General features: G+C 44.3%; 1 protein-coding gene across 1 annotated transcript; it reads left to right on the top strand.

Moving 5' to 3' along the window:
* The first annotated feature begins 2,120 nt into the window (after window positions 1-2,120).
* Window positions 2,121-9,369, top strand: PRDX1 (peroxiredoxin 1). Its single transcript, XM_071436625.1, has 6 exons — window positions 2,121-2,270; window positions 5,035-5,151; window positions 5,969-6,122; window positions 6,389-6,511; window positions 7,319-7,449; window positions 8,988-9,369. The coding sequence occupies exons 2-6, from the start codon at window positions 5,046-5,048 to the stop codon at window positions 9,071-9,073; spliced, it is 600 nt and encodes a 199-aa protein (XP_071292726.1). The 5' UTR covers window positions 2,121-2,270; window positions 5,035-5,045; the 3' UTR covers window positions 9,074-9,369.
* The last annotated feature ends 428 nt before the right edge of the window (window positions 9,370-9,797 follow it).

The raw sequence follows: 9,797 nt of genomic DNA, 5'->3' as shown, positions 1-9,797 counted from the left end.
AATCCATTACTATTCCAGCTAAGTTTATCTTATTCTGGAAATCTTTGATACTCTTATACAAAACCATTCTCAAATGTATGGAAACTCAAATGTGTGGTAATGTTCTGAAACAGGTCCAGTTTCTTTGCCTTTCTTTTTACACACAGCAGGGCATTTGTTTTGCATATCAGGGGCACATTCCCAACTAAGATACGTGGGAGATACTGTGATCAAAATGATGGATGTGAAAGCTAGTTTGGCTCCCAGTTTGGGTAGTTTCACTGCTCTGGCATTGCAGGGCCTGCCAGCTCCTCTTTGTTGAAAGATGAAGTACTTATTGTGTCCCTGTCTGAGTGGATGGGTGCAGAGAGGCCTGCGCTGGGCTCTGATGCTCCATGCTAATCAGGTACAAGCTGATCCTGTCTGGCAGCTATTTTAGCAGAACACAAGAGCACAATTACACTGCTGTGGGGAGAGAACTCCATCCTTCCAGCACCTGCGGGGGTAGACATACCCTTTCTTTCCTGGAAAACATAATTGTTTTAATCTAAGTAGCATCCTACATCTAAAGGTTGAGAAAGACTACAGAAACCCAGGTGCTCGCTGAACAAGGAGTGGCCTCGACAAATTATTATTCCAAAACCTCCAAAAACTGACGTCTAGAAAGACAAGCTCAGAAATTAATCAAAATGAGGCCACAGACATATGAATGGAAAGGCAATGCTTACAGCACAAACCTGGAACAGCCTGCAGAGCATAGTGGGTATATTGTGCATCTGAAAGTAAGAGAAATGAACATAACAAGCATTAAAGGAGTCAGAAACCATGAGAAAGTCATTACTGCTTTGTCCATTGGTAAACATGCTGGAGTTGCAGTGGGACAACATTGTTCTGGAGGTTTTGATTAGGACTGCCTGACCTTTCAGGGGTTAATCTGTTCACAGGTTCATTGTCCTGAGGTGATGGGGAAGTACATACATGTCTCAATATATAGACCTCAATTCTCATGAGAACACTGATGTTAAGAAAGTAAACTTCTTCCTGTAAAAGATTAAGCTATCTATAGCAATAGAAGTAGATAAGTTAGTTGCATGAAAGTGAGTGCAGATTTTTTCCTGAGTCCATATATGCATGTTATTTGCTTTCATTATTTAAGGATTAATTTCACCTGATCCCAAAATGAGTCACCTCTGGGTGAACCACCACATGGGTATGGTCACCCAGCAACACTACACAGTGATCTTGATGATAAACATTTAAAGTTGTTAATCCTTTGTGGTTTTCTACTCATTACAATTTATAATCAAGTTTTAACAGCTATAAGAAACAAAACTGTAAACTGCAAACCAGATGAGTAAAAATCAGTTGGTGACCACATTTATCACTTTTGACAGAAGCAAGCATTTTTGTCCTTGATATGGCTTAATGGCTTTCAGTATTCATTATTTAATAAAGCTTTCACATTTAAATTCAGAATTTGGCCCTTAAAAAGTACCAAACTGCTTCTTCACTCTTGGATTCAAAGATGGTGCTCATGGCGGAATCACTGAGGTTACACGTTCCTCAGGAGCAGCTTCACTACTGAATGATGCAAAACTCCCTGAAGTAACTGTATCTTCCAAGGGCTTCCATCCTACCACTGAAGCTCAACGGTTGCACTTTAAACTTAGTTTTCATCTTTCTTTTGCTGACTTGCATGACTGGGATCAGTGTTCCCATTGATGGAGAAGAATCAATGAAAGCCTTGGGAACGAGTATCAGGGAGAGGGGGCAGTGGATAGTGCAGAGCGAGAGGATGGAGATTTGTCACCGCACCTCTGTAACACTGCGAACACACATTGCTCTGCTTGTGAGAGGTTTCGTTTTACTTCTGTCAATGGCCAATACTTAATTCACATGAATGGCATGCCAGTCGTCCCTTACTCTCTCTCAAAGTCCTGCGTACCCTCTGAGGACTTCAAATAATCATAGCTAGGTCAATTAAGGCAGTAAAAATGCCATCGCTTCGTGCACCAAGGCCATCAATCGTTTATAACCGCGGCATTGAATATTTCCACGGCACTTCCCGGGGCTCTCTCCAGGGAATGATCTGCGTTCACTCGCACCGCGATAGCCCCAGATCTGCCAAGTCATGCTGCCCTTGCAGGCGCTGCCGCCCTCCCCTCCCCGCCGCGTCCGCTCGCGAGATCCGCGCTGCTATAAAGGGGGCGGCGCGGCGGGGCTGCGGCACTCCGGGCCGAGCTGAGCCGAGCTGCTGCTATTGCGTCTGCGGGACCGGGTGTGCGCTCCGAGTGAGTGTGCGGGGCCGCGGGGTTGCTGGGGGCTTTGCACAGTGTTTGGTTTTTTGTTTTGGTTTGGTTTGTTTTTTTTTTTACATTTCATTCTATTTTTATGTGGGTTTTGTTACTGTTTTGGGTGGGTTTTTTGTTCGTTTTCCCCTCCCCCTCTGCGCAGATGCGCCCTTGAGCGAGGCGCGTAGGGCGAGCCCTTTCTCCCCGCGTCCCGCTCCCGAGGAATCGCGCTGCGCTGCTGCGGCTGCCCCCAGCAGCGGCTCAGTTTTCCCTGGTGTTGGTTTGGCCTTTTTTTGGCGGGCAGAGCGAGCAGATAAGTCCTTCCAACGCTCGGGCCTTTATCAGCGCTGCGCGGGGAGGAGCCGCGGGGAGGGCCCTCGCGGGGAGCGCTCAGAGCGCCTGCAGGGAGCCGAGCGGCCCCTTCCCCCGACAAGCGAGGCTGCATCTCGCTTCTAAGCCTTAAAAAAACCCAAACCCGAGCGCTGGCTCGGGGACATGCAGGGGGCGGCTTCCCCTGTCCCAGAGCGGTGTAGGGGCGATGTGGGTGGGGGAAGGCTCGGAGGTCGCCTCGGAGCCCCTTGGGCGCCACGCGTGCCGCGGTCCGTGCGCGATGCCCGCGGTTCGGTACCGCACCCCGACCGCGGCCGCGGTGGCCTGACCGCATTTTTGTGACGGTCTGAAGGTGGGAGTGGAAGGTTGATGGTGCATTTTGAAACGGCCTTTCGCTTTTGTTCAAGCCACCCTAAAGGTATGAAATAGCTCGTTCAAGAGAGCAGGCCTGGCTCATTATAATTGCAGTTTGAAGATAATTGAGGCCGTCGGCGGCTATGAGCAACAAAGATACTCTGGCCGGATTCGAGTGTATTTGATTTAAGGTGCTCATTGTACTTTCCTCCGGAATGAAAGGAAGTAACAATGATTCTGTGGTCTGCTCCTCTGCGCGTTAGGAAATGCTGTGGCTAAAAATCCGAGCAGAACACGCGCTGACCCCACAAGGAGTAGCAGAAGGGTTGGCAGGTCACAGCGGGTGCTCTGAGGAAAGCACATGGTTCTCTTGAAGTGTGAGGCAACCGAGGTCTCCTGCAAATACTAAAAAGATTTTAGTGTTACCAGAGAAAGGGGCAGTAACTTGTAATTTAGAAAGGGGAAGTATCAAAGAGCAGTCTGACCTTGAATACCTAGTGAGGTACTCCAGAGGATTGCTGATGGAACAAATATAGAAGGACTGGCATAGTACTGAGCAAAAGGATGACCTTGAGCTTGGATAGCAGAAAATAATGTAATTCGGTGATAAAAATGTGGGTCATGCAGTCCAGGCCGAGCATCTCTTGCTTATAAGATAAAACTTGCTAGTTGGAGGCATCTCAGATAAATACTATGCAGTTGCTGGTCCCCTCTCCCTCTTGCAGAATTGCACTTTGGGAACCACAGCTGCATTTGTGGGTATGGGATTCTTGATGTCCTCCTGCCAGGTGACTTCACTGCATCCTACAAATGATCTCTAGTCCTGGCCACCGCATTCTCTCCCAGTCTGTTGCAGTTAAAGACTAAAAACCCTTGGATGAACATGGGGATAAGGAGCTTTGTTGCAGAGTTAGAAATGCTGAATGTGTGGGCACTTCTGAAAATTAAAACTGAGAGGTGGATCATTGCTGTCAGGGTTTGTGAGAGAAACTTCCAAAAGCAAAACCATTGCTAAAAAGGTTAGGTGTGGGTTCAAAGCTAAGTATTTGACTTGTGGGCTAGTTCTCCAGGAAAAAAGTGTCTGGCAAGGGGGAGGGAGCCAAGAAATGAGGTGCTCTCAACCTTTTTTAGAACAGACTTGGTGCCTTGCAGGCACAACTTGGAACAATCCTTGGCTCTTGGCTTTCCTTAGCAACATGAGACTCATGCTAACCTTAGAGGTGTTTTTTATCTCTGAGGCAACCAGTGCTGCAGTGTGTAGAACAAAGTGAAATAACTTGTAAGAATATTTTGTGATCTGCAGAAATTAGGTTTGTAGAGTTGCCTGTTTGAAAGATTATGCTCTGGAAGTCTAAGGAGTTATTCTGCACTCCCAGACTGAGCAGTAATACTGCACAGGATGAATTACAGATGACAAGCTTTTGGGGCAGACAGCCAGAAAGGAGCATGCTCTTGTCCTTGTGTACCCTTTTATTCTTTTTCAATAGACTTAAAGGGGAAGCAACCTAGCTGTACTGATTTAGACTTGGTGAAATTTTAATTAACATAGAATGTGATTTCCATGTGTGCCAAGAGTCTTTCTGGTTGCAAATAGAAAAGAGTTGAATTGTTCAAAAGGGTAAAGTGTAGTTATGCAGAGCAATATTCCCTGGGGATTAACAGAAGTTACTTTCTTTCAGAATGAACAGGAAGCTCAAGTTTGAGGCCTTAAATTCCCTTGTAAAATTGAACAAAGTTCTTCTCATTGAAAGGTCTACTCCACCATGGTGATATGGTTTTCTGAGTACTAGTAAAGCTCTAGGCTAGCAGTTTCCCAGACTCTGAGCTGTTAATGGTTAGATAACCATTACTGCATCTTAGGAGGCCATGAGCCATATATTTTGAAGTGCTGGCAGTCTCTATAGTGGCTCAACTACCCAGGTGACAAAACTCATTTAACACTTAAGCCTTGCTGCAAGACCGAGTGCTGATAAATGTCTTTGGTGTTTAATCTAGATTGATAAAATGCTTTGAATAAATCCTTACTTCCAGGTGCAAATGTACTACCATCTAAACTGTATTGGTGTTCACTCCTGTCTAGGTTAAATCAAGATGTCTTCAGGAAAGGCTTTCATTGGAAAACCAGCTCCTGACTTTACTGCCACGGCTGTAATGCCAGATGGACAATTCAAAGACATCAAACTCTCTGACTACAAAGGTAATTTCATGTACTTCTCTAATTACACAGATAGGCTGGTCATAGGAAGGACTGGAGGTATCTGAATTTGCATCTTGGTTTGGCTTTGAAATTATAGTGACCACTTCTTGGCAGTGGACTGAAGATCAGAACTTGTGCAGTGGTGGCTGCAGTATGCTTAGAAGGCTGTCAGCAGCATGACTGAGTGTCCCAGCTGTGATAACTGTTACCAGTGAGCATAAAAGTCCTCTGAACTGTTACCTTGCTTCAGGCTCGTTGCCCTGAGTCATAGTGAGGCTGGTGTAACGTTTCCAGACTGTGGAACAGCAGCATCTTCTGTCTCACCTTTGTCAATGGAAAGTAAATTCTTTCATCTAACCCACAAAGTCCCTTTCTCTAGAGTGCTGGCAATATGTTTGCTTTGTCAAACAAAACCTTCACTGAAAACAAAGGGAAAGCCTGAAGTAATCAAGTACTCAGGTTGATGGCTTTAGAAGTACAATTCTAATGATGCTGCAGGCTACATCAGGGTGATGAGTCAGTATAAACTACTCACCTATTAAAATGTCTCCTTGGCTGGTAGCCTTTCAGGTCTGTGGCATTTCCCTGTTAGGGGTCTTCTGATGTAGCACATCCAGAGCTGTACTTGGGGCAGGCCTATGGGAGTAGACCCAAGAGACAAGCATTCCCTGTTAAATTTGACAGTCTGGGTTTGGGGAGTTCAGTTGGGTGGGGTTTTAAGGTGGTTGTTTAGGATTTTTCCTGTATTTTGGTGGGGTTTGTTTGTTTGTTTTTTCTTAAAAACCTAACAGATTAACTGCTTGTACTGCTTTTCTAGGAAAATATGTTGTGTTCTTCTTCTACCCCCTGGACTTCACTTTTGTCTGTCCAACTGAAATCATTGCCTACAGTGACAGAGCTGATGAATTCAAGAAAATCAACTGTGAAGTGATTGGAGCTTCTGTTGACTCTCACTTCTGTCACCTTGCCTGGTAAGAATCAGCCTTTTAACCCAACAAATTGTTCTGCCTGGCCTCAGTTCTTGCAGGAACTGAGTCCTGAGTGTATTCAAAGGCACTTGGTAAGTATTGGTAGTGCCAGGTGCTGCTGAACAGAGCTGAGCATACTGGGCATCTGTTCTTTTGTTGCTGCATGGCAGATTGAGTGTGATATTGCAGAAAGGATCTGTTTCTGTTGTACCTTGAGCCCTCATTCTGAGCTGCCCATGTTTTTAACGTGTAAACTTTCCTTCTTTTAGGGTCAACACTCCTAAGAAGCAGGGAGGTTTGGGCACTATGAAAATCCCCCTGGTTTCTGACACAAAACGTGCCATTGCCAAAGACTATGGAGTGCTGAAGGAGGATGAAGGTATTGCATACAGGTAATGTGCCGGAGGTGAAAGAGCTGATAAAGTTATGTTGCAATGCATGGACATGAACACAGAGCTTGTGTACACTTGAACACCTGCAGCCAGCTGAAGCTATTGGCTGTTGTAGGTGTGAGCTCCTGCAGGCTGTCAGACACTTCTGCAAGGGGAGATGGTCCCTGGTTCTCTGTGGTGCTTAGGTTTCCTGTGCTTTTAAGTTAAATTCTGCTTCCCTTTGACTGCCTGCTGCTCAATGCAGGAGACTCATGCAGGTGAGCTGCAAACAGTGATAATGCAAGACCTGCATACTCATGAACATGATTACAGGTACTTAATCTAGTGATCAAAGTGCAGATTAATTAAACCCCAAGTCTTTAGTCTGCTCTTCATAAAAGTTGCCGAGGGAGCTGAGCTTCTGCTAACTCCTAACCTGATGTTGGAGGACTGATGAGCTGTTGTTTGTTGTCTTTTTGAGAACAGTATGTAGTGAGTTTTTTTTAATGTGAGAATGTCTCTCCTTGAGTTTTTCCCTTGGGTTTCTCTTCCTTTTTTTTCCCTACTAGTATCTTCCTTGAGTAGTATCTTCCCGTGTCAGTGCTTTGACTTGGCTCCTGGCCCTCCTAGTTCCTGTTGGGTTTACAGCTGCTACTGTTTCATTGCTGTGCCTGCACCAAGGTGTTGGTTGCTAGGAAGAGGTCACAGTAAATGGTACGAACAGTGCCATAATCAAATAGTGAACCTGAGGTTTTGAAACTCATGTCAGTCTAATCAGCCTTTCAAAAGCTGTGCTTAATTTCAGGGCTGGTTTTTGTTTGTTTTTAGGGGTCTGTTCATAATTGATGAGAAGGGGATCTTGAGGCAGATTACAATCAATGATCTTCCTGTTGGCCGCTCTGTTGATGAAACCCTCAGACTTGTCCAGGCCTTCCAGTTTACAGATAAACATGGAGAAGGTAAGAGAGCTTTTTAATTTCATGTTTTCTCTAAAGAGCAGTATTAACTAGGCAGATTAAATCAAGGGTCACTGAAAGGTACGAAGTACATGTATCAATCTGTGCACTGCAGGTAATTGTGACTGTTGAAGTGCAGCTGGTTCTGTAAATCTGCTTGTTGAAGGACACCATAATGCTTTATCCTATTCCAATTATTTATCCCTTGAGTACTTGCTCATGCTGAGATTTCACCTAAATCAATTTGGTGATAGATGTCTTGTCCAGCACATAGAAGTTGCCTCTTTCAATTAGACACAGAACATACTTGAGACAGAAATTAAGAACATGTAGTAACTTAGCCTGTAAGAGTAAGCTTGATTTAGATTCTGCTCTCAGATTTGGTAATGTAGTGTTTTATGCAGCCTGTTAGACAAACTACTTAAATTCCTGAAAGTCTACTGATCTTTCTGTCAATATATAGTGAGGGTAAAATGGATGAGAGTCTCTGTCCCATAGTTCAGGCAGAATAAGGTGTTTGATACTGCTAGCTTTTCTGCAAGTGTGAAAGAAAAAAAGGACACCGCGGATAAAAAGTTAGAACCAAGTTAGAGAAATTCAAAATTGCTAAGCAGGTGTTAGTAGTCTTCAGTTGTCATTAACTGATGACATGTGTTGCTGCTGGTCATACTCACTGTGCTTCAGAAGTGGTAAATCAGTGGCAGGTTTTATTAAAATGAGCTGCTCTCGTGACTGTGGCATATAAATATATGTTAGTGAGGAGACATATCAAGCATTTGATGATGGAGGGGTCACATGTCATGCAAATTAAGTCTTTAGGGGTTTACTGTACTTTTGAGTAGTCAAAACCTGGCAAAAGGTTTTCCTTTAGAACTTTAGGACTGCAGTCACATCTAAATCAGGACAGACCAGAGTAAGATGTGTAGCAACACTCAGAAGCTGAGCATCCTGTGGCTAAAATTGCCAGTCCTGAGTGGAGCTAGCATCCAGCATTCCATGACAGTAAAGAAGGAATACTGTTCAAAAAATGCTGCTCAAGGAGCTGCTAGAAGTTTGAGACCATATAACCTCTTCATCATATGGTGGCTTTTTGATAGCCATGTAGGGGAACCAGTGACAGTTGAACGCTTTTTCCCCTGCCCCATTCAGCTGCAGGGCTGGACCAGAGTGGATTAAAGATAAGGGGAATACAGACTTGACTGGATCCAAGGAGATAAGTGAAGTGTGGTGTTGGAGCCTTTCTGACCTGGCTGCTGGAGTTGGTGTTACCTTTGCTATCAAACTTCCCAGAAGCTTTTAAGTGGGGCTGGGAGAGGTGCTTGTGTAAAGGGCCCACTGTGCCTGGGCAGAAACCTGGTCTGGGTGTTACTGCCCAGTAAAGAAATACAAACAAGCAAAACAAAACATCATGTGACATTGAATGCACTGTCTGTATGTTGCAAAGATCTGTACATGTTCTGAGTTGCTACTTTGCTTTAATGTTTTGTAAAACATGTTCTGCAGGAACAGCTAGTAAGACTTAAACATTCTTATCATTTCAGTGTGCCCTGCTGGCTGGAAGCCTGGGAGTGACACAATCAAGCCTGATGTTCAGAAAAGTAAAGAGTATTTCGCCAAGCAGAAATAAACATTCAGCCTGAGTGGAAACTAGTATGCCTTACGTAAAGAGCAAGTATCAGTTACTGAACTTTGATTAAGTCATTGCATCTGAGTCAAGGGATCATGTTATAGTTCTAAACAGTAACTTTTTTACTTGAAGGAAAGTTTGTCCTGTTGACAGTACCTTCATAGCAAATCCTAACGATCAGTATCTGTACATCAAGCCCTGTTGACCCTAGTGACAATGCCGTGTCTGTGGTTAGCCATGTGTTACATAGAGCAGTGCTATCCTTTTGTAACTCTATTAAACTTGTGAAAAGAGCACACTGTCTACTGTTCTTGTATGTAGTCATCAGGAGACCTGGGAGCAGTGCAGGCTGCACTTCTGAAAGCTTTCTGTAGATGTCTTGAGTCATAAAGGCCTTTTACTACAGCTCCGTTAGAATGGAGAGAAAAAGACTTGGTTTGCATGTTGAAGTAATGAAGTACTCCTCACACTCTTCATGACTTGGCTGGATGGAGGATCAGGCTGTCAGGCTTAAACTCTGGGCACATTCATCCACAGTCTTTCCTATTACATGTCATGGGGGTGATAATACACCAGTTATCCATTAGATTGTAGTCATATGATCTGGATCAAAAGGGTGACATTATAAAATCCGGTATTCAGGTGTGCTCAGCCTTGTCTTTAATCTTTGTATTTCAAGTGATTATGTAAAACTCAGAGCACATGACTGTCCCTAAGTTATACC

This window comes from Agelaius tricolor, unplaced genomic scaffold, assembly GCF_023055355.1.
Source record: "Agelaius tricolor isolate 1412-34295 unplaced genomic scaffold, bAgeTri1.0.p SCAF_11, whole genome shotgun sequence".
NCBI lineage: Eukaryota > Metazoa > Chordata > Aves > Passeriformes > Icteridae > Agelaius > Agelaius tricolor.
Note: the sequence above shows the minus strand (reverse complement) of the source record. Positions and strands in the feature narration are given on the sequence as shown.

Coding starts and splice junctions, on each gene's coding strand:
- PRDX1 (XM_071436625.1), top strand. CDS start 5,046: ATGTCTTCAGGAAAGGCTTTCATTGGAAAACCAGCTCCTGACTTTACT. Junction 6,512..7,318: donor GATGAAGGTATTGCATACAG/GTAATGTGCCGG, acceptor GTTTGTTTTTAG/GGGTCTGTTCATAATTGATG. Junction 7,450..8,987: donor TACAGATAAACATGGAGAAG/GTAAGAGAGCTT, acceptor TTATCATTTCAG/TGTGCCCTGCTGGCTGGAAG.